Genomic DNA, 24,054 nt, shown 5'->3' on the forward strand with positions numbered 1-24,054 from the left:
TATTTAAATTTTTAAGAATAAACAGTGCACGACCAAGTGGATAACTTTCTCTTTATTCTCTCATTTATGAAACAGTTTTTTTTGTGTTTATAATTTGTGCAAATATTATGTGTTATGCTGAGCACCTATTAAGCATGCAGTAATACCCTGCATATACTGCACCAGTTGCTGTTAGCAACCACTATGTGTCCTGAATGCAGTCAAGTCTGGTTGCTGGTAATCATGCTATGCCTAAATACCTAGGAAGGCTGGCCATGGTGCACCTGATGTTGTTTTTTTCAGGACACCAAGCTGTCAGAATACAACAGCTTGTGTAGGAATATTGCCTGGAGGGTGCTGGTGTGAACACAGTACAGTAGACTCTCATTAAACACAACCCGAAGGGACCAGGAAAGTAGTATGTTCCATTAACAGGAGTTTCGTTTTCGGAAAGATGAACATCGGTGCAGAATACAAGTATAAAAGAAATCAGGGGTAGTTCTATTTAAGCAGTAGTTTCGTTTAACAGATTTCTGTCTACTGAGAGTCTGCTGTATATGCAAAAGCATGCCCTTTGTGCGCAACAGACTTATCACCATTTTTTGACCATGTCGATGATAAAATAAACATTGCAAGATTAAGTTCTTGCTGTCGATGTACAAGGCTTGCTCTTTTTTGCCTATTTCGATTATCTTTACAGGCACGAACAGAAACAGGGCATGCACCCTAAGTTCTAGCTGCTCACTCTATTCTTACAGTCGGCTAACGTTCACACGAGATATTGAAATGCTTCTTAATTTTCAGCTGTGGTGCAGGACTATATTTTTGATATAGGTAAAATTTTAAGAAGTATTCTGTAGGAACAAATTATTCATTAGGTATTTATTTTATTTTATTAAATTTGCTTATTAGGTGCTTTGACTGAAAGATGGTGCATTGTCTATCAATGGAGCAGTAGCCATGTGCTGTTGTGGGACATGCCAGTACTGCCCAACTTCCTGTATTCAGATTGGTGTTTTATGGCTTCTTCACATTTTCCCTCCTTGTGTATGGCGCAACACTTCAGTGGTTCCGGTCGGGCTCAGTTCCCTGGAGCCTGAATTACAACTATCCACAGTGCAGTTAGACTGGTTTCAACTGTGAACCACTGAGGTGAACCCTAGATCTGAGCATGGCAGCTCTGGCTGAAACTTATCTCTATTTGCTTGTTCTCCAGTGCAAAAATTTTTGCTTATACACCAGCATGCAAAGATTCTGATCTGATATGCTTCCGATTATGCATGTAAAAATCCTAATAGTTCGTTGCTTGGTAGATGTTAGTTTTCAACCATATGTGTCTTTGTTTTTTATTTTGAAGCAGTTAAATATCTTACAGCTGTATCTCTCTTTTAAGCTATCTTATAGGCATAAAGCACTTTCTTTCTGACTTGTAACTTATAGTGTCCCTGCGTGGAGCCTCCCTCTTTTTTTTTCTGTTTCAGGCAGTGTTTGCAGGTAAAAAGGTAAAAGAAAAAGGTTGATAGGTGCATCATATGGATTGAATGCAGTACTATGTGCAGAATGCTGTTTAATAAAAGGGCTGACTATTTTATAACCTTTCTACCTAATATAATCTGCTGGTTTGTCTTCTCTGAAATTTCTAACAGAGAGTGCATTGTTATTGGGGTTTATGAAACAACTGGGATTTCAAGTGTGGATTGAACATTCTTTGTTTTTACTACCATGATCTTCTGGCTTGTTTTCACTGAAATTTCTCTCAGAGGGTCTATTGAAATAAGGGTTTGTAAAGTATCCAAGATTTCAAATGTGGATTGAATATTCTTTATTACGCGATGAACATTTCATTTCTGAAATAACTGTGTAAAATGTTTGTAAAATTATTTCTTATAAATAAAATAGATAGCAACACAAAGTGAAAGCCCATTGCAAGTGGGGACTGTTCCAAATGATAACCCTGAAAAGCCAGTTTTTCAGCACACATGCGAAATAGCTAGCATTCTGCGATGTGATGGTTTCCAGTCATTCAGTAGGGATTTCTTGTATTTATGCAGCCTGAAAATTTGTTGGTTAGATTTTGGTGGACTACTTCACTACTTGGACAGTCTCACTGTGCCTACAGCTCTTTAAAGCAGTGTGCAGTGGTGTAGTACCTTGTTTCTTCCAACAAGCACAGCACTCATATGTATCTAACAACGTGCTGTCCTACCACCGGAGCCCTAGTGTTTATGGCACTCGACTGCTGAGCCGCAGGTCGTGGGAACGAATCTCAGTCACTGCGGCTGCATTTTCAATGGAGGTGTAAATGTTTTTGGCCCATGTATTTAGATTTAGGTGCATGTTAAAGAACTCCCGGTAAGGATAATTTACAGAGCCCTCCACTACGCTGTCTCTCCTAATCATATCGTGGTTTTGGGACGTTAAGCCCCAGATGTTATTTTTATTATTTAATGACATGCTGTTCTATTTTATTGTTTAATTACTTTCATTACCTTGGTAGATAGTACAGGTGAAAGCAGTAAATTATTTACAAGTCTCCTCAGTTTCAGGTGCATCAAATATTGTAAAAATGTTTTTATTTTACTAGAATGACTCTGTGCAGTCTTTTTATCATTGTAATTTTTTTTTCAAGAAAGAAAATCATATTTCATGTACCCCATTGAAGGCAATGAAAAACTTCAATGAGGAAGCTGCGTATGACCAAATGGGAAGATGGCCATCAATGGAGAACTTTAAGATTATTTTATTTCATAGAACAAAAATTGTACTGATAAAACTTGCCATATAAGAAGAACTACTCGCTTCTTACTTATTCGGCTTGTGGAAACATTAGCTGCAGCGACACGACATGTTCACGAATTTTTTCTTCGCTTTGATATTTGAAGGCACCCCTAATATCGATAATCAGTAAATCTGAAAGCTTTCTTGGCTGTTGTTCTGGCCTTATTCACTTATGACTCTTTTGTCATGTTTTGTTAGTTTTTCTGGTTGGCTGATATGATAATGAGTTTGATGCATGCATTTAAAGCATGCGTTTATGCTTGTCGCTGAACATGCTGGTGTGTTTATATGCCCCCATTCTGTACACTGTCTTTTTTATCTAATCCATGAAAACCGGTACTTAGTGCTCCTTTGTTGACTTGTGAGGAGAGGGCAAAAATCTTGTTGCAATATGATGCATTTTCCATTCAAGAGTCATTTTCTGATGATTCTTTGCAAGGTGCCGAAGGCAAAAGGCACATCTATTATTCTTTTCACAAGATCTTACCACATTCACTTCCTGTATGTCTTCAAAAGGGGTTTACAAAATTCCAAATAGATATTCTGCTGCTCCTGAATTTGTTGAACTGTTATTTTTAAGTTTGGATATGGTGATTGGCTTCACCTAAAATGCTTGTTTTAGCATTTGTTGGGCTTTTGCTCCTGCTTCTCCCAATTGAAAGCAAAACTTCATCTTACTTACTATTCTTCATTCTTTTTGTCAACCACCTCAGCTATTATGTAACAGTGGCAGAATACTGTTTCAAAAGCATATGGTTTAAGTTAAACTGAAGCATAATTTCACTTTGGCGAAATTGGTTTAATACATCAACACTACCGTAGTATGAAACTTGTGGTGATCATAGTATCTTATAATATCTTATAAAATGTGCACTTTTTGAAATGTTGAAACAGCCTTGTGTTAAGCACCTTTGTCACAACTTTAGACACTCTCTGCAGTACCACAGTTCACGAAACACTGAGGCTGATTGGTACATTTAGTCACTCAGCATGAGCAGTGCACTGACCATGTCTGTTCCACAGATAATTTCATGCTTTGGATTTCAACTCAAGTCAGAACATTGATTAAAACTTGTGACTCATCACGTGGTTGGCAACAAAAGTTGAAGCTTCGAAAGAAGTAGAAAAGAAGCACCTTTTTCTTTGCTGCAGGGATTACTGCAGAAGAAGGTTCTTGGCATGCTTACAACTAGTAAAATTAGCTTCCAGCACTGTGATATGGCATGTAGAAGCCGACCAAGATGTCAGGATAAACTTCTGCTTCAAATCAAGCTACAAAAAAATAACTTTGTTCATATCATGTTGCATCTTTATCTGCTTGGAAAGTGCCTCATTGAATGTGTCGTCTTGAGCAGGGGCTGAACAGGCAGTATCTCTGTCGTTAAAAACATGACTTGGTGCATATGTGCCAAGCCTGAAATGAGCATTTCTAGAAGCTGTCTTTTATCATTACAATGTGCTACACATTCTCAAACTTAAGCAATGCAAGCAATAATTTTCAAGACTTCTCTTGCTCACAATGTCAACTTAAGCGCTATTGATGGCTCTCACAAGCAATACTTTACCATCAGTTTCTTATCACTGTCACCTTTTTTATGTTAAAAGACAGGGCATGTAAATATGGACACAAGAGATATGTGAAGACACCACGAATGCCAACTAACAATTAACTGTCTTTTAACATTAATATGTAATAGCTCATCTCTCTGTTGTTCTATGACCCTTTGACCACTAATCTAGGAATTTGGAGATGACACCTCACTGCTACAAAACAAAGATTGCCTTCATTTTTCCTCAGAGCAACTAGTTAAATAAATTAATCGTCTTGTCTCATAAAAAGTGCAAAACTAGCAAATAATGTTCAAAAGCAACATAGGCTTTATTCAGAATAGGGTCACCAGTACAGTCAAATTCGCTTATGACAATACAGGTTTTGAGATTATATCGTTTATAGCTGCTCCACCGTCAACTTCAGTATGTTTTCTATGGTGAAATGACCCATCTGGAGAAATGCACTCAGGCCGCATTATCGGTTATAACTAGTTCTGGCCATATAGTGTTCATTCTGAAACGTAATGTAACACGAAATCTTTGAAATGAAAGAAGGAAATCGAGAAATTCAAGCTGCTGAATTTCCGGCCACAACCTCGAATGTATACTAGGACTCTTTCGAAGTTTCGGTATTCTTCACCGCATTGCTCAGTGACATTGCGGCAAAGTTGACCTTTAAATTCTGCTACGCCACGGGAGTTGCCAAGGCTTGTTAAAGCATGCTATTTGACTACAAAGTTGAGACTTCAAAAAGTTTTGGCGTCTAAGCATCTGAATGTTTAAGCATTCCATAAGAATCGGCAGCTTTGTCATCCATTTCACTGATGTCAGTTGGCATATCCCGTCTGATATGATTTTCTCATAACAGCCTACCATCCCCCATTTCGTTTTTTTTTTCATGTACTAACCCATTTATAGAAATTGTCAGTTATAACTATGAAATATTAGTGGCATTTGAGTTTGTTATAAGTGGGTTCAACTGCATCATGCATTATTGTACAAGCGCGATTGGAGTGCAGTTGAATTAAATATCTGCATTCAACTGAAAATTTGTCTAACAGTCAAATTAGTGATTGTGAGCACCACCAAAAGTACTTGTTTTGGCTTTTACTTTCTGGCTGTAGTTTTTCAAGAAAATTACCATCGTTAATCTTTGCATGTATTGGTGTAAGGACTGCGCCCCCAGCTTTAATAAAATTGCTTTAAAGCCTATGGACTTGTAACTTTACTCGCAATTATGTGGTAATAGGTTTACCATGCCTCAGTGCCCTTCCCTTGAGTATGTGAAAGAAGACAAGGTTTTACTTTACTTTGTTGCCTCTATTTTGTTTCAGCAGGTTGTGAAGAAGTTCTGGGAAGACAGTGATTTACATCCACTGTGTCTTGTTGAGGAAGTGATTGAAGAAGAGCCTTCGACGGGAAGCTTTGAGAAGAACTAGAAGACATGAATTTCGGTTCACTTGCATTCTCTCTAGTCCAGAGTTCACATTTTGTGCACAGCTTAAGATATAGCACAGTTTTGAAAGTTTGAATGGATATCTTTTGGCACCGGTGCATTTGCCTAGGTTGCAAGCAAGACCTTTCAACACTGTCACTTTAAATTTGTTGTTGGGTAACTAAGCCTCGTACATCATAAGGCAGTGCAGATGTGGTAATTAAGTACAGAGGAAAAGTGCACCTCTTTCAGTATACGTAGGAACAGTGTGGAGAGGCAGTAATCAAATTTGCGTTTCATGGCTCTGCTCGGCACTAATTTCTTAATGATGGCAAACAAAAAGCACTGTAATTTGTCATCCTTGAAAACTTTGGTACTACTTGTTCTACAAGTGCCATCACTTGTGATTTAGACATTCCTCTAATGGTAAAAAGAATGCACTTGATTTATAGGGAAGTAAATTAGTTTTTGAAGATATAAAAATGGATGGGGAAGAGTTAAAGTATGGAACCGATTCATGCCTGAACAATATATATTACCCAAATGAGGTGAAGAGGGTAAGGGTATGCCCACTCATACTTAAACAATATGCTGGTTTTACTCATCACTTTTATTTTCCTTCAGTTATTGAAAAGTGTAATTTGATAAAGCATTGAGCTTTGGCTCTCCTGTATAATTTAGTTTGTTGAGAATCTCTTAATATTTTATCATAATTTTAAACTCCATCATTTATTGTTTTACTATTTTCTTCTTAACCACATCCACATTAAAGCCTGCCCAACACACTAACTAAAACAAAATTTATAGCATATGTGAGTTGGTTTGAACATATAAATATGGCCACTATGGTTAGTAAGCAAAAGATTAGAGGTTGTGTGTATTTTGTCTGCTGGTTAGAGAAGACCCTGTGTGGCAGCCATATGGTTGTTGCACTTCTAATATTTTAGAAAATGGGCAGGAGAAAAGAAAACACAAAACATAACTGAGTATATTGAGTCTATGCAAGTTAGTTGCACAATTTTAGGTTGTGAAAGTGTTCCAAGTATATTTTTTCTTATTTGCACTGCCTGTGCAACAAAAATGTTCTCAATGCCAAGTTGTGTAATGCAGGGTATACATTTTGCACTGGTGTGGTGTTCCCAGCAGGTACTGTTGTAGCTTGAAGAACACAAGCCCAACTGTCAGTATAATATTGCGTAGCAACAACAGAGATGCTATGTGAAATTGGGATGCTTAGACTTCACTATGACATAGAGTTGTTGACATGCCATTTGCACAGAGCTTGTTCTAGTTTTGTAAAAGGACACATCCTGTTCAGATGGCTATCAAAAATTTATTTGGTTAATATATAAAGTACATTTGTTATATGTATTCACTGTGTACCAAAAGTATGCAATCTAACCAGAAATCTATACGAGGAAGGCTAGTTTGATAAGTCATTGCACATATTTAGAGCATCTTTATATTCCTGCTGTTAGCATCACAACAGCCCTTTGAAGTAACAGTCAGTAAGTGTGGTTTACTAATTAAAAATTTATTACACAAGCTTAAAACATGATGAGCTTCATTTTATTATGCCTGCCATAGCACATTTACTGGCACCACAAATGAGAGAAACCTATCTGAGGATAAACTACTTAAGTTCTCTTTTCTCTTACACAAAGGTGTGAGTAAATGCGTGTGCATTCTGATTTCACAAAAATTTATTCTTGTGAAATGGAATGTTTGTGAAGAACAAGCAAAATGTTATACTGGTTAAGACATAATGACAATACTTCCTTGTTTAACTTTTTCACTTGTTGCACAGTTTTAATAAAAAGTGACTGTTTTAGTTCTAAATGTGGAAAGTGTGCTTTGTTTACTAGATATTTAGTGTTCTTATGCTTTATGAACTTCGGCACTTCTCTTCCAATGGCATTTTTTCACATTCCCAAGATAGGTGTAAGTCATTCATTGCTAGTCTGGAGTTATTCTCAAAAAGTTCTGACATATTAGTCCCATGAGTATTTTGTGTTAGATAGACATGTGTGTCATTAATGAGTGTACGTTGTCATTGATTAAGAAGCTCAGTAGTTTCTTTTGCAGCCCTTTACCAAATCAAGCGCTCAAAAATGTCTTTCATGCAGGAAATGCTTTTGCATAAATAAATGTGTTGTCAGTCGCCTTCTTTTCAGTGGCCTCTTCTTTCCATCTAGCTTATACAGCACCAGAAGACATGTGGTCTGACAAAGTAAAGCGTGTATGGGCTATATTTGGTGGTAAGAATCAAAACCTAGAAGGTGGTCTTCATCATCGGTTTTGTAGTCAAGTCGCACCTCCCAGGTGGTTCCTTTTGTGGCACATTTTTAAAACTGACTAGGTAAGCACCGTGGCACTATTAGACAACAAATAGCAGAGCCCCAGTTTTTTTTATAAAGGGATTATAATACTATATTTGTAGCTGAGGTGATTGAGTCACGATTTGCATAAATGACCACTGACAGCCAAATTTTCAATTGTGACATTTATGTTGTAATAAGCAAGTCTGTCTCATCACAAAAACCATAAATGCTCTGACATATAATGAATGCTGGTGTCATTAATTTAAGCACTTCAAAGCACATGCTCATAATAAACTACCATGGTGGTTGCAACTGACCAGGCTTGTGATCACACACACACCTCAAATTGAGGTTCAGTGAATCTGAATGAGGAGTAATGTGGGGCTCTGCATGAGGGAAAGGATGAAACAATGTAGCTGCTGCAGAGCCATCTTCTTGCTTTGAAGGGCACAGTTGCACTTGTGCTCAGGTGTGAGCATTTTAAAATGTAGAACAGAGTGAGGGCACCTTGTAAAAGATACGAGCATAGAGGGAGCCTCAACATGATCCCATTGTGCACTGTACAAACTTTTATATGATATCGACAGTACACAGAAAACTGACAAAACACGAGCGAAATCAAGGAACCACTAAATCATGCATCAGATTATAACAAAAGGTGCTGCCAGCCCATATGAGCATTCAAATAATTTATCCTCAAGGCAGTGTTTGCCACTAATAATTTGGTCTAAAGAATCTGTGTGTCAGGAGACTATAACTACACAAACAGGTGTTTATACAAGATTCTTCCAGCTTTACCAAATCTCCTGAAAGAAGAAAAATTGGGGGTAAGGAAAAGGGAGTACAAAGAACTAAACAAACACCTTTAGTTAGAAATGTTGGTGCCAGTGGTCCTTTAACCAGACATGCAGCAAAATTAGTACACTAATTGTGTAGTGGAGCAGAATTTCCCATTTCTGCTAGCAGGCACGACTAGTGTGTGCATGAATACATCTGTTTATAAATGTTCTGCAAAGATATTTGTCTCCCTTTATTACATATCACTAAGTGTTAATCTGAGCACTGGTCTTGCCCCTCTCTTCTGTGACTCGTAGAGAGGCAGACAATGTGCATGTATCAATACAAGCACAAGTAAATCCTACGGCACTTGCTTTATTTTTCTAATATTGAAACATGGCCAGTGGCTTAAATAAATAATAAACCTCAAGTCCATCATTTCAGAGGTCAGCCTTGGGTGACAGGCTCAGTGGAATAGCTTTCATTTCAGTCCTGATGCAGAGGAATTCACCACAGACGCAGGTGACTGTCACACAGGCTGTATTCAGCAGCCACCACGACAGTGTGTGTGGGAATGCTGCATTGTAGATCCAGCAGCCAATGAGGTGGAATAAATGCACTGTGCACGTGAAGTCAAGGCATTGCTTTGTCCTTTGAACAAAGTACCACAGACCCAGGGACCTATGCAGGGAGGACAAAAAAAGAGAGAGAGAGCAAGAAAATGCTTAGAGATTTGAAAAATAAAAACATGTGGATTTATTTTACTGTTATGTTTCTGTGATAGTATAACTAGGACTCAGTGTTGTCAGTTTATTTTGGTTGAAATTTGGGGGCATTTTTCAGAGTTAATTTTGTGTAAAAAATTCAGCATTTATTAGAGTTTACTTCTCATAAATTGCCAAATCTCCACAATCCAATTTCGTTGAGCATTCTCAATTCTCTAATATCTAGATTACATGATATATGAAGCAAAAACATCAGAACACAGAAACACAATATGTACATACTTGAATACAAAACACCTCTACTTGTGTATGTTTGTAAATATTACAACATGAAAGCTTCTTGTAATAAGTGTTTGCACAGTGCAAAAAACAAGGAAATAAAAGAGTACACAAAATGTGCATGGTGTTGTAATAGATGCAAGTGAACTTTATAAGGTGCTATATTAGATGAGAGGACACAACACAGTGCTCGTGTTGCGTCGGCTCGTTTGTCTTTATTTTGCACCTTGGAAAAACGTCAATGTGAAAACTTGTAAAAATCTTGTTAAACTTGTCTGGCAGTGAAGAGAGATGCATCCATTACAAGTTAACATAACAGGGGATATTAATATTTTTTATCAAGAAAATAATCAGAAGCTTCAAAAAAGAAGTGTTTGCCCTTGTTATTGTGAAACAATCACTTTTGACAAGCATCTTTCATTATGCTCTCTTAAGCGAGAATGTTAAGATAATCTTTAAATACAATTAAAAGGGGCAACTGAAGATGGCGACTTGACAGGCTGGGCGAGTTACTTGACTGGACGAGTAATTTTAATTATGACCTCAGGCATTTGGAATGACTGTGTTGTTCTACTTTTGCTATAAAATATTTTGTCATATGCAAAACACCTGCACATACAGATATGACTTGAGAATGATTTATCAAGCAATGTTGTTTTTTTCAAAATCTTAATCGCAGGATGTTACATGCCAAAGCTATAATTTGATTATCAAGCACAATGCAGTTGGGCACTCTAGATTAATTGTGATACCTGGACTTATTCAATATGCACTTAACTATACAAAAATTTCTGCATTTCACCCTATGAAGTGTTGCTGTAGTAACTGGGATCAATGCCCAGCAGTACAACACCATTGCCACTAAGCTATGCAGCGAGTCCTAAAAATGCTGTTTTTTTTTTTTTTTTGCACTGGAAGTATTTCACCACATGAGAAGAAAGCACTTATAGTTGCACAACTTCCTCCAGAAGCAGGGTAGTGCAGATAGATGTGGGTAGTAGAACATGCTCTTAACGTACCATATTCTCTTATGCAGGGGGAGAAGGAGGGTTACATGCTAAAACAGCAGTATAATTAGGAGGCACATCGTAACAGACAGCTCAGAGAATTTCCGACCACCTGAGGATCTTCATGGCACACCTAAATCTTTGTAAAGCAATGGAGGAAAAATTCCTCTAGCATTTTGCCTCCATCGAAATGCAGCTGCTGCAGCCGAGATAAAACCTGTGACTTACAGGTCAGCAGCCAAGCATCGTAACCACCATGGCAGCTGATAGTTTCTGCCACTTCCACTGCATTAACAAGACCCTTCTGCTGAAAGATAGTAATATACTATGTGGTGGTACGAATTGGAACCCAATCCCAGTAAACTTTCTAGCCAAGGATAAACTGGGATGAAAGGCATGACGACTGAACAGGCTCAAGGTGCAAAATAAAGACAAGGGATAAGGCACACGAGTACATTGGTTCATGCTTATCAGTTCCACAAACCTATCTTGGTCATGTATCAACTAACCTGAAAGCAGACATCACTAAGCATGACTACCCATCAATGTGATACCTTGATGCTTTGGCAATTTTGAAACTTTCACTAAAACAAATTGCTAAACAATACTATGGTTGGATGTAGCTTAAGTCAGTGAGCCTAGATGATTGAAGCACAGCAGCCAATTACTGAAGATATAGTCCAAATGATGTACAGTGTTCTACACTCTTGGGGTGAAGACGACTCGGCGTGGGTAAGCTCTGGGAAGCGTCTGTGCATATGGCACAGCTGCGTATCGTAGCAAAGCTGAGCAGACGCACGAGGCAAGTACAACACATAATCTGCTACAGCACTGATGACACCAAAGTACACCGCTCTTGCTTTATTATGGCAAAGCAAGAACAGCACATTATTGTCCTATTTCGTTTCTATATGCAACAGCACTAGATGCACAGGCACGCCACAGAGCGCTGCCACGCTGAGCCATCTTCTGCAATGTGTGTAACTGCTGCATTCCGTTTTTTTTTGTATAGTTGCTTTGTATGTACACAATTTGCTAAGTCCTAACCTGAACCTTCAGTAATGTTATTGTTACTTGTAAAATTTAAAAAAAAAGCTCTTATTGTTCCTTGTTCATAATATAGTTTTTTGAATGAATTAACACAGGAGGTGCTGCCTGTTGATAGTAACCTTCAGACTTCCTCCTGTATATTTACCTGCAATGTATTACCTTTTCAACATGACTATTAAAGATTGATTGAATGATGGGGTCACCAATCATGCTGCTTATGTCAGTCTAGAGAGCAAATTCATTGGTGCAGGCTTGAGCTACAAATGGCACTGCCCTCGAAAGATATACTGGACAAAAAATGCTCGTATGTTGTATATAACTAATGGCTCATAATATCCTTAAAGCAATTTCTGGTGTAATTTCTTTCTTGAAGTAAACCAGAAAGTTTGTCTTATACACAAAACGGAGTGTCTAATAGTGTTACGTCTAGACGTAACGATAGAAGCTGTTAAGTTACATCCAGACGTGAAAATAAAGAATGTTAGAGTTACGTCCAGCGTGACAATTCAAAACCGGCTTGCTAAACCATCCGGACCGATCGGCAGTTGTGGCGTAATAGGCTGAGGCAACACATACAGGATGGTGAGGCGATTGGTTTTGAGCCCCTTTGCGATCTTTTTTTTTTCTATATATATATATATATATATATATATATATATATATATATATAAGAAAATCACTTTCGTGGTCACGGCAGTCGCGCAAAACTGCGTTGCTATTGTGCCGTACAGTTTTGCTGTAGCAAAATAGTGAGTAATAGTGACGAAAGCACACCAAAAAGCGAGAATATCCCAGTGACACATGAGCAAACCTCCGAGACTGCCAAATGATTATCAAACTCAAGTACCACACGACGGACGTAACTTTAGCAGCTGATCATAGTTATGCCTGGACGTAACTTTCACCTTCCGCAAAAGCTACATCTAAATGTAACGATAGAAGATGTTTCGTCCAGCATGACAGCTATACAAAATGGGCTTTTTAGACCCTCCAGACCGATCGGCAGTTGTGACGCAGTTGGTTAAGGCAGCACGTACAGGATTATGGGGTTGTTGGTTTGAGTCCCTCCGTAACTTTTTCTTTTATTTGCATAAGTATTTTTTAAAACATTGCAGCATTAATGTTCTATGGGCGCCGCTTTTATTTTTTTTCTCGGTGACAAATATTTCTCACTGTGTGCGATCGTTTTCCTTGTATCTGTGCGTGTTTATGTTGTATGTAAATGGTGTTACGTGACTGAAACAATCAAGTATTCTCTTTTTGCTGTGGCGGCCACAAAAAAAAAAAAACATTTCTCTGTAATTAGTTGAAATTCCATCAAACTCTAGCAGATGCAAACGTCACCGTGGTACCGTGGACGTAACGCAAGCAGTGGCTATGGTTATGTCTAGACGTAGCGAAGCCGTTGGCTCTAGTTATGGCTGGACATAACGATTGTGGTGCTTACAGTTACATCTGGACGAAACCCTAGCCACACCGTTCACAAAAATGGTTTTTATGTAGTGGACATGATGATCGCATGTACGTACTATAACAGTCAGATGAAATCTGCTTCTATCCAATAAGAATTTTGCAGAGTAAAATGCCACCGCACTGTCCTAAGAGCTTTGTCCCGTAATCTGCAGATCTCTTTGAAGCATTCTAAAAGCTGAGGTGTTTGTCTCGCAGAAATAACTTGGGGGGGGGGGGGGGGGCAGCAAAGGGCATCTGATGTTTATGTTGCAATAAATTGAAACCTGGGTACAATGTAACCTGGACATAGTCGAGGCATGTAACAGGAGAAAGTTTTGATGAGGCGATATTTCCTGGCTTATTGCTTTCACACTGCTAAGAGGTTACAGTGTTTACAGTATTGATTGCACTTCCTACACGGCCTCAACAGACTTATGCAGACAGAAAGTGCGATGGAGTTGACGCACACAGGAGGCGAGACACGCAAGCGTCTCCTCTGCCCGCGTCTCGTGTTTCGCGCTATTGCTCCGTCATTACGTGCCTTAACAAGTCTAGACTAACTCCAGGCATGTCACGTCACTATCACACCGCTTCTCAGAAACTAGCAAAGATCTAATTGCCTCTAGACATCCAGATTTCATACATAGTTTAATATCCACATCAGAGAAAAATTAAAAGCATACTTACGCGAACAGCGAGTTTATTATATAGGATCCTATTATGCACCGCCCCCGCATGTCCTTTATATGCACCGCCTGCAATTGACGACATCGCATATAGCACAACACAACAGTGGCAATTAAACGCTGCGACAAAAAGACTGGATTCTCACCTCGTAAGAAAACAGTTGATCGAGCGACAAAACTTGGCCGGTGACAATGTCGAGGAAGCATATCCAAAAGCCTAGTCCGACATAGTACATGCACTGAAGAGTTATCATTTGAGATATGATGAGAAACGGGTCCCACACTGAGTAGCGGAAGTGACCAGCCATTATACAGAATGATTTGTCACAGACTTGTTTTTTAAATGAAGTGTGTGAAATTTCAGGAGGGGCAGCACTTCATTTTATCCGTCCGACAACCCAGCCTCTCACCATGGCTTAGGCAAGCCGTGCAGGCTGCTACTTGAACAAAGGCAGGGTTTGAATAGAACCTTACGATTCCTTCAGTAAAATTAGTTTGATCATTGTAAGTTTGGCGGTTTACGTTTCTACGCACAGCAATGACATCGATCGCAACAACTATACACCAACTAATCGTGGCCTGTGAGGATACGGATTTGGATGGTCGCTCGCAATGCAATCCACAAAAAAATCCAATTTCGAACGTAACATGCTTATAAAATACCTTGCTTGACTAAGCATAAGTTCAATTGTCATTATAAAAAAGTAAAACGAAATTAAAAATTTTGAAATTACAAGCACTTTGTCATGGCGTAGCGCTAATGCCATTTGCCTTGCCTATGCCATCCTAGCTTAGCTAGCGTCCGCAACTTCCGCTCCTTCCGTGTGTCCTACCGGCTTCACTCGTACGGCTGCAGGTGAGGTTGATCTGCGCCGCTGTTCTCTGCTGGCTGGTTTTCCGAAAAATTCCGCTGAGCTCCTTTAAGCTGAGGTAACAGTGCCATTAAGGTGTGGTGAATGTCGCCGATCACTTGAAATGTGCAATCACTGCGCTTGAGGGAGCGTTTGCTAGGTTTCACCTTTTGCGATTAAGCCTAACCTTTTGGAAGGCGGTGGAGGTCAAAAAAGGTGGATGTTACAGGTTGCATTAATGATGTTTCATTTGGGCCCTATTAGTTATCTGAGATTTAGCTTTACGTGTTGTCTTGTAATGTATTATGTTGACTTTGTGGCATCTTGCTTTTTTTCTATGTGGAAACTTCTGCCGAGAGGTGCCAGTATCGATTTTTTTTTGCACTCGTGCAGGACGAAAATATTCAAGTCATGTGGATCGTGTGAATTGCACAAATTTAGGACTTACGTCACTATGTTTAATTTGAGGCTGGGGAACGTGCGATGTTTGTGTACACCGACTTTTATGCCAAGTGAAGTGTACGAACTCGGGAAAGCTCGAGTGCAGTAGTAGGTTCCGTTTTTTACTTATTCCGAGGCGAGCCGTTGGTAAAGTAGCGACATGCGTATTGAAAGGTTTGTTTTTATCCTCTTAGTTAAAGCGTTTGTAGGTATCGATTGTGTTCATTGCTGTGACGATCCGCATAAACGCGAAGCCCTCAAATATTACTGGTGAAAACCGTGCGCAAGGTAGGCGGCGTGAGTGGACTGCTGACTGATCTCGATTACCATGCGTTGCAATGTGCGATCAGAGCCGTGTTTGCTTTGTTCGCAGATTGTCTTGCCAAGCGCCTTCGATGAATTGTATTCACACCTTACTACTGACGTTTTGCATAACAATCAGGATAATACGTGAAATTTTGAGTAGGCCTGTCACGTTATTATGCTTGGCTTTGCCCTGCAGGTTTGGATTTTTAGATGTTTATTTAGCGATTCGGAGTTTGGAGGTTGTGGAGCTGTGAGGCACTAAAGTGACAATCAGGTGTTGCGTTGTGTGCATCTGAGTTTTAAGTGAAGGACGAAGATGCCAACAAGTGTTGCTGTATGCACAGTCGGAATTTCACCTTTCTAGGGCAGTTGAGGGCATGGCTGCGGGCACTGGCCCTATCAGAAGCTGCGACGTGTCGTTAGCTACAAGTTTCTGTTCATGCTTGAAGTGTGACCTAGCATATGGTGTGACCATGTTTAGTACCATTATAGCATCTGTCTGTACATGCTTTTGGGAAAAGCAGCGATCGACTGGCTGAACTAGCCAAGTGTGATACCGACTGCAGATTCCATCAGGGTCAATTGATTGTGCTAGCATTTTTTGTCAAAAATTTTCCACCCCAAGGTGCAAGTGCAGACCTAACACAAGTAAATGTTATATAATAATTGAGACTGAATTGCACTGAATTGTGTGGCATAGTAAAGTCCTACTTGTTTTTATCTATGGTAGGGTAAAAAAGGTTATCATTTATATGAATATTAGATCAGTGTCCCTTTCCCAAATTTTTTACTTGATCTAATGCCCCAACTGATATATATCCAGATCACTAAGCAGCAGTACAAGTTGTAGCAGTAATATAGATGTATTATCAATTATGCAAGGGTCTGGTCAGGATTAAATTTAACTACAATTGGCTCTTTTCTTGCGCTGACTTGCACAAATGAGCTAATCATGATTGAAGTTGATTCCCTTTAGGCCAAAGCACGATACGAAATGCACCATTTGCCATACCATTAATGAGGAGCAAATGTCATTCATCATCTTCGTTATCAGCAAGCTTCAAAATATCTGTGCTAGCTTAAATTTGTGGCATTCATTCCTTTTTTGTGCCTCCACAAGATGCCACCGCTGGCCTTTTGGAGATGTGGGGAAGTGCTGTTCCTGCTAAAAGCACAAAATGAAAGTTTTGTTTAGATATACAGAGGCGTCTAATTCCACATTGAACACTGCACTGTGCGGCCAGTGCTCCGTGGAGTGCCTCTCGTGGGCACTTGCCGAACTTATGTGCAAGCACAATGACAGCTGTAGGAGGGGTCTTCGCTGCATCATCTGCTAAAGTGTGGTGGCTCCACTGAATTGTGCTAGATTTGCTCTGAAGATCACTTAAATCTTGTTGTGCCTATGCAAATCACTGATGCCACATGCTGCACGAGAGGCGAAGCAACCGCTCCTTGTTCTGCCAACTTTTACGCTTCGCGTTTCCTTTATTTTCGGCATCAGATTTCCCTAGTAATAAACCTTAGCCCATCCATGAATAAGATCTCTAAACTGTGCTGAACCTCCCACAACTAAGCATATCTATCTGCAGGGGCATGGGCAGAAGTTTTTTCTGGGGAGGGAAAGGTCACTACCTTGATCCGAAGAGGGGGCCGAGCAGGCAAATGGTCATTTTGTACTATTGTATGTCAAGAAAAAAAGAAATTTCTTCGAAGGGGGAAGTAGTATACGGGCCCGGTTAGCCACTGCTTAGTTTCTTTGTACCCAGTCGCCAGAACGTTCCCGATGCTCATGCAATTGTTTTTTATCAGCTTAAAGGTGTTAGTCTTGCATAACAGCTTTAAATATGGGAAGTTTCCAATGGTTAGCCACTTAAAAACAAAAAGGATGAGGCAGTTTGCCCATTTCAAAGTAGTGGCATATCATTTGGCTGTTACCAGCACCGGTGCTATCATAGACTAGCCTATATAAGTCACCAACACGCCGCCCTAATTTTTACTGTTTTTTAACCGCGCTTCTTCATACTATTCTTGCAGGCATATTAAAAAAGGTTGAAATAGAGCTTTCAGCAATCAGTGCATCTAAGAAACACCACTGTCAAATTTTAACTTCTGTCCGCCGGCACTGAATTGACTCTCTCTCTATTGCTACGCAACCCATGGCCCCCGCATCGCTTTTGATCTTTCTTCGCTCAATATTTGAGCACAGTGCAGAAAATTTTCTTTATGCCTTCAGTTTGCAGCATATTCAAACTTACATACTTCGTTACTGACTTTATTTCGCAAGCTTTCAGCAGATGAAAACAATTGTGTCTGTCACGGGAATGTTCTGGTTAGCCCCAAACAGCTCAGTAGATTACTTGTGGGAACACCTGTGGGTGTTTGAGATTTTACTCTTGCAAGGCCCCAGGTTCATTACTTCTGAGATCGCATGCAGAAAAGAAAGAAAACATGATAAGCAAAAACTAGATAAGACGAGCAGATATCGCTGTGTGCATTGAAAATCTTGCATGCTCATCGCGAGATACAAAGTTAGCTCCACCGCAAAACAAAAGCGATTCCGCGGAGCCTCTGCGCTTTAGCAGATGACGCGGCGATGGCCCCACCTACAGCTGCTACTGCGCTTGTGTGCTAGTTCGCCAAGCGTTCGCGCAAGGCGCTCTGCTTGATAAATATGTACATGTTGACAAATATGCACATGTGAGCCTCGACTCGGAAAAACAAAGACTAGGGGGAAGCAAGAATATCACTTTTTGCTTAGACTGATAACAGGTTATCAAAACTTCGCTAATGCAAAAACAAAGTATTCTTTCTTGTAAAGAATGGCTCTTGCGCTAAGCAAAAAGTTGATTGATTGATATGTGGGGTTTAACGTCCCAAAACCACTATATGATTATGAGAGACGCCGTAGTGGAGGGCTCCGGAAATTTAGACCACCTGGGGTTCTTTAACGTGCACCCAAATCTGAGCACACGGGCCTACAACATTTACGCCTCCATCGGAAATGAATCCCGGCTGCGGCGGCTGCATTTCCGATGGAGGCGGAAATGTTGTAGGCCCGTGTGCTCAGATTTGGGTGCACGTTAAAGAACCCCAGGTGGTCTAAATTTCCGGAGCCCTCCACTACGGCGTCTCTTATAATCATATAGTGGTTTTGGGACGTTAAACCCCACATATCAATCAACTTTTTACTTAGCACAAGAGCCATTCTTTACAAGAAAGAATACTTTGTTTTTGCATTAGCGAAGTTTTGATAACCTGTTATCAGTCTGAACACAAATCGTTGCAACCTGCTTGGTGACTTATGCTATCCTTACCTTGTTGGTGTTGCGCCTGCTTAATGCGCCTATGGTGGGGTGTGCATGCTTACAGTTTTATGTAAATATAAGTGGATAGCTTTTTGAATAAACAGTTGATAGTGAGTAGTTGTTCATATCTACCTTTTACATATTTTGGTGTTTTCTTGGGGCTTTCTCTTGTTCTAAGTGCCTTAACTGTTAGTGTCTGATCGGTGGATGGCATGAAAACGGCCTGGATACGCTAGCATGGTTGCAATTTAAAAGATGTGCTTAATCACCTCATTTATGGGCTTCTTTGGCTGCTTGCAAAACAGCACTTTTTTTTGCCATGGTACAGGATTTACATTATTGTATCTTGACCCATTTTATCTAAATTTGACATCCTCACATGTTGGGGGTAGTGACTTAAAAATCGGTGCCAAATCTAGCCCTGCCTGTTGTGGTGGGACAACCGAGAAATCGGGCGCACTGTTGCATGGTTGCAATATTAGATTTGCTTTTTGGCTTTACCCATAGAGTTTAATTATTCCGTGTGCTTGTTTTGAAGAAAAAAAACATTTTTTCTGCTCTTGCGAAGCCACTGTTCACACTCAGCAGTTCCATTGCTGTTCAGACAAGCACTTGTTTTTTCAATGATTGACACTTAAAAGATGGCACGTACAACTCATATGAGTGTGTTGATCATTGTTTGTAGAGCCACTATTCCAATCAGCAATGGCACTCCTGACGACAATTCAGTGGCATGTGTAGTTCAAGGCCGATAGGGCTGGGGCATGGAAGTTCATAAGGAGGGCTGACGTGATGATGAGTGAACACATGTAGTTAGTCCAGAAACTGCCTAAACGAATTTACTTTAGAAAGTACACTTGGATTTTTTCTTTCTAATGTGTGCTGTTGGGGAGGGGAAAGGCATTGTCCTACATGTGTGACTTACAATTGTGTAAATATGGTACGTCTGTTAATGTTTTTTAGATTGCTAACTATTTGGTATTTCTCTGCGAGCTCTACAAGTTACCTCATCTTAATGTGCAAGATTGATTTGGAGGGATACCGAGAGTGTACTCTCGCCTATAGCCATAACAGACTTATAATCAAGTAGACATGGTAAATGATGAGATTTTTAATGTTAGGGCCTATGGCATCCTTAAAGTTTCATTTCCTGAGAATCCTGATTTATGCTGTTGCAGGTTTTAGGCATGCAGTGACTTCTTGCTGGCTTTAGTGATACAGGGTCTTAGAGATTAACAGATCAATGTGCAATTTGCTTTCAGCATGGCAAACCGACTGCTGCAGATCAGCGAGCGTGCAGTCAAGTTGGCACCCTTAGCAGCACGGGCTCAACCAGCAGCTGCATACCATGGCCGTGCCCTTATTGGCAAGCGAGAAGTGGTTGGCTTTGGTATGAATGGCGAGTACAGCTACATTGACAACCCCGACTTCCCTATGCCAGCCATCCGCTACAAGGAACCCACTCCAGATATTGAAAAATTGCGTGAGAAGGAGAAGGGGGATTGGAAAAACCTCACTCTGGAGGAGAAGAAAGCCTGTGAGTCATTTATAAACAGAGTCCCATTTGAGTGTAGGCTGTGCAAAAGGTATTTTTTTGTGACTGATCCCCTTTGCAGTAAGTTTTAATGGGGAAACCCATGCACAGTTTTGAACAGAAAAGCTGATCCAGTTGCATTGAAGTATAACCGTATGTGCACGAAATTACCAAGAAGAGTGGGGTATGGGGCCAATTTCTATTGTTGTGTCTGTGCAGTGTTTTTGAACAGGCTGCGATGCCATCATTTGTATCACTGGTGTACTTGCTCAATTTTTATATGCAATTGTTGCCGTTTTGACTATGTTTCATGTTGCTATCGTCAAATAAGACACCATTCAGTAAGTAGAAATCAAACCACTTATATGGTTCTTGATGGTGTCCTGGGCCTAAAAGTGCATTCCCACCAGGAAGCTTTCTATTAGCAGGCGATATCCAATCAGCGCATTGAAGCTCTAGTAGTGCGTGTTATGTCCATTGTGCCTGCCCACTCTCCCAAGATATCGTCAGCCCGACTGTGCTTGCTGCAGGAGGAAGGCCTCTCCCATTTTCCGCCAGCCAACTCTGTCTTGTGCTTGCTGCTGCCACTTTATACCCGCAAACTTCCTAATCTCATCTGGCCATCTTTTTTTCTGCTTTCTACTCACCCGCTTGCCTTTTCTTAGAATCCAGTCTGTGATTCTTTATGACCAGCGGTTATCCTGCCTTTTTGCTACGTGCCCTGCCCATGACCAGTTCTCGATTTTGACCATGATGTCCTTAACACCTCTTTGTTCCCTGATACACTCTGCTCTCTTTTTGTACCTTCCAAGACATACTCCTGCTCTATGCTTACCGTTCCATGGTAGCTCAGCATTCAGGGTGTTATGCTGCTAAGCCTAAAGACACTTATTCTGTTTGAATCAACTTTGGTAGCATTCCAGTGTTGCCATGGCTGTATTATTGGTGTCAAATGAAATGTGAACAGCAGCAAGCATTAGCAGTGATATATTGCGTGCGGTCCAGTAATCACCTTGTACTATGCAGAGCTTCCAAAGTGCTGCTCAACTGTGATGACTCGATGAGGCTCACTATACCATTTCTAATGCTTGCCGATGTTCAAGTTTCATTTAAAGCTGATAGTACCTGCCTTTCACACAGTTATTTCATAATCCCGTGTTCTGATTGGCTTGCAACAAGCTATGCTTATTCCCTGTCACGCAATGCGCGGCCAGTCCCCTTGCTGACAAGAAATGTTCACCTGAATGGGGCATAATGGGGTTAGAACAAACTACAGTTGTGTAGATATGACAAAACGTTGCAAATATTTTGTCTTCACCGTAATACTGTGAACTGAGAAAAATTGATTAGCAGCTTGGTAGGTAGCACATTTTTGCACAATCCCACTGTCACTAGTGAAACTCATTGTGTAGACCTTTGAGCAAAAGGCAATGTTTTATAGTGGCCAAAAACTCTTGCTGTAAAGCAGCAAAAGCGTATTATCCTCTGTGAAATAAAATTCTGTTTGTTGGAGTCGCTTAAGGACATGCATGAGTGGGGTTATACCTTAAACAGTGTTTTTTAAACTATAGTGCAGGCTTGAATGCGAGTGATAAAGTGATCACTGTTTGCTTCAATTTTGCTTCAATTTTGCTTCAAACCTAAAATTCACTATTCGCTCAAGCCTAGTTTTAATGTATGCGAACACGATTGCCTTTTTCACCTTTAAGGTGGTGATTCAAATAGTTTTACTTATCAAGTTCTCGTACCTTATAATATTCTGCAAATTTTTTTCTCAAGTTCCTTGCTTGCTCCTCATGTATGGTTATGATTGTTCTGTATCATGAATAATAAATGCAGTGAACAGTGTCCTTGATGTAATTTGAAAAACCACTGGCTACTACACTTAGCTGCCCTTGAGGGTAGGAGATCGAAAGGATTAAAATTTGTGCGTAAAACTTAATATTTTTTTCATTGAAAAGTAGCAATCTGTTAGTGTGTGTGCTTCAAGTAATTTTAAACTAATAGATTTGCTCACTGTCTGCTCTCCTCTTCCTTTGTTTCTTAGTGTACCGGTACAGCTTTTTCCAGACCTATGCTGAAATGAATGCATCGCGAAATGAGTGGAAACCCATTGTGGGGAATGTGTGCTTGCTTTTGGGTGCGACCCTCTGGGTTTGGATTTTCCTAAAGAAGTTTGGTGAGTAACCTCGTGAGGGTTGATGCTGCATTGTTACGGTGCCATCTCTCTGTGTTCAATGAATGTGCCACTTGAAAAAAATGTTTATGCCTAGCAAGTGCTAGGCATTCTTCTCGTGCCTTAGTCTTTTGTGTTCCTGTCATGGTTGTTTACACTTAAGCATTGTTTTCTCCTCAAGCATCTGGGCTCGCTGTTGTAATTTTATCTCACAAGTATTTTCCTTTTGTTTGGCTCGTAATAAAGCTGTGTGGATCTGGTAACTGATGGCAAAGAATATGTGGAATCCTTGTTTTCACTGTGCACTATGTGATGGCCATGCGAGTGAGCCATAATCTTTTCTGCACTTGGCAAAAAGAAAAGACTTTATAGTCGGCACCTTATGCAATATTTGCTGCGACATTGTACTTATTTGTTAGTGGCAGCAGTGCACAAAAATATATGCAGATTTGTACTTGTAAGTTACTGTGTACTACTGTTATAGTAGTGCCGAGCTCCCAGCAGGTACATATTAATGACGTTCACTCCAGTATGTGGGATGATGGCTGCTTTTTACTATGACTGCCGTTCATATACATGCTGAGAAGCTGCCATTTATTTCAGAATGTTGTCATACATAGCTTACTCTTTTGAAAAAAAAAAGTGGATAAGTTGATTTCATCAGTGTGCATACTTTTTAAATCTCCACTGTTTTAGATGCACCAACAAAAATTTAGAAGGGGGCGGGAGCAGAACTAATGCTTCAATATAACTGAAAAACATGTTGCAAATTTTGGGGCTTACTTGCTGGAACAATGTTCCCGCTTTGATATTTTTTAATGCTCTTATGCTGCATTTATATGCTGTATTTATGTTTGTAAAAAATGGTAATGTTCATTCCTAGCTGCAAATATACCTTCTGTTGCAGTGTATGGGCCATTGCCAGAATCCACCTCTTTGGAAGCAAGGCAGGCTCAGCTGCAGAGGATGATTGACCTTAGAGTGAATCCTGTTGAGGGCATTGCCTCGAAGTGGGACTATGAAAACAACAGGTGGAAGTGAAGACTTCTTCAGTGCACCACACAGCTGCACTAGAAGTAGGTTTTAGGTCTTCACCTTTCTGCAATAAAGTATACACTCAAGTCACACTTGGTCTCCTACTTGGTTTTGATACCATGCCGCTCACATTAAACGTTGTGCCATGTCTGCATGTTTGTCTTCATTCATTATTCATATGTGTGCTGATGACTCCACAGTACATAGCAATGAGTGGCTTGAAAAAGGCGAAACATACTTTATCTGTGTAACAGGGATTTCTTATATTCGGAGTCGTGTGTTGTAATGAAGTTAATCGGACTTCACTAAAGCTTTGATGCGGCTAACTATCAAGTCATATTCAATAAACTTCAAAGAAGGATTGGT

At 40.0% G+C, this 24,054-nt stretch overlaps 3 protein-coding genes across 5 annotated transcripts in view; 2 read left to right on the plus strand and 1 right to left on the minus strand.

The window, feature by feature from the left end:
• Positions 1-6,095, plus strand: part of LOC119177005 (snake venom 5'-nucleotidase) — an 82,296-nt gene extending 76,201 nt beyond the window's left edge. Inside the window, exon 15 of the mRNA XM_037428347.2 lies at positions 5,643-6,095. Within this exon, the coding sequence (XP_037284244.1) occupies positions 5,643-5,747 (105 nt within the window). The 3' untranslated portion in view covers positions 5,748-6,095. The remainder of the gene's footprint in view (positions 1-5,642) is intronic.
• Positions 6,096-9,200: 3,105 nt separating this feature from the next.
• Sys1 (Sys1 golgi trafficking protein) lies at positions 9,201-14,609 on the minus strand. The gene is made up of 3 exons (XM_037428355.2): positions 14,187-14,609; positions 14,042-14,109; positions 9,201-9,522 (listed from the first exon to the last, which is right to left on the minus strand). Exons 1-3 carry the CDS (start codon positions 14,346-14,348, stop codon positions 9,282-9,284), a joined length of 471 nt encoding a protein of 156 aa, XP_037284252.1. The 5' UTR covers positions 14,349-14,609; the 3' UTR covers positions 9,201-9,281.
• A 149-nt stretch (positions 14,610-14,758) lies between these two features.
• LOC119177006 (cytochrome c oxidase subunit 4 isoform 1, mitochondrial) lies at positions 14,759-23,778 on the plus strand. Of its 3 annotated transcripts, none has more exons than XM_037428354.2 (4): positions 14,759-14,896; positions 20,206-20,480; positions 22,525-22,656; positions 23,561-23,778. In XM_037428354.2, the coding sequence occupies exons 2-4, from the start codon at positions 20,207-20,209 to the stop codon at positions 23,692-23,694; spliced, it is 540 nt and encodes a 179-aa protein (XP_037284251.2). In that variant the 5' UTR covers positions 14,759-14,896; position 20,206; the 3' UTR covers positions 23,695-23,778. The 3 variants fall into 3 exon arrangements, with proteins under 3 accessions (XP_037284251.2, XP_037284250.2, XP_075734068.1); XM_037428353.2 differs by having other exon boundaries at positions 14,883-14,970; XM_075877953.1 differs by having other exon boundaries at positions 14,896-14,987.
• Positions 23,779-24,054: the final 276 nt, after the last annotated feature.

The sequence above is a fragment of the Rhipicephalus microplus genome, chromosome X, assembly GCF_043290135.1.
Source record: "Rhipicephalus microplus isolate Deutch F79 chromosome X, USDA_Rmic, whole genome shotgun sequence".
Lineage (NCBI taxonomy): Eukaryota > Metazoa > Arthropoda > Arachnida > Ixodida > Ixodidae > Rhipicephalus > Rhipicephalus microplus.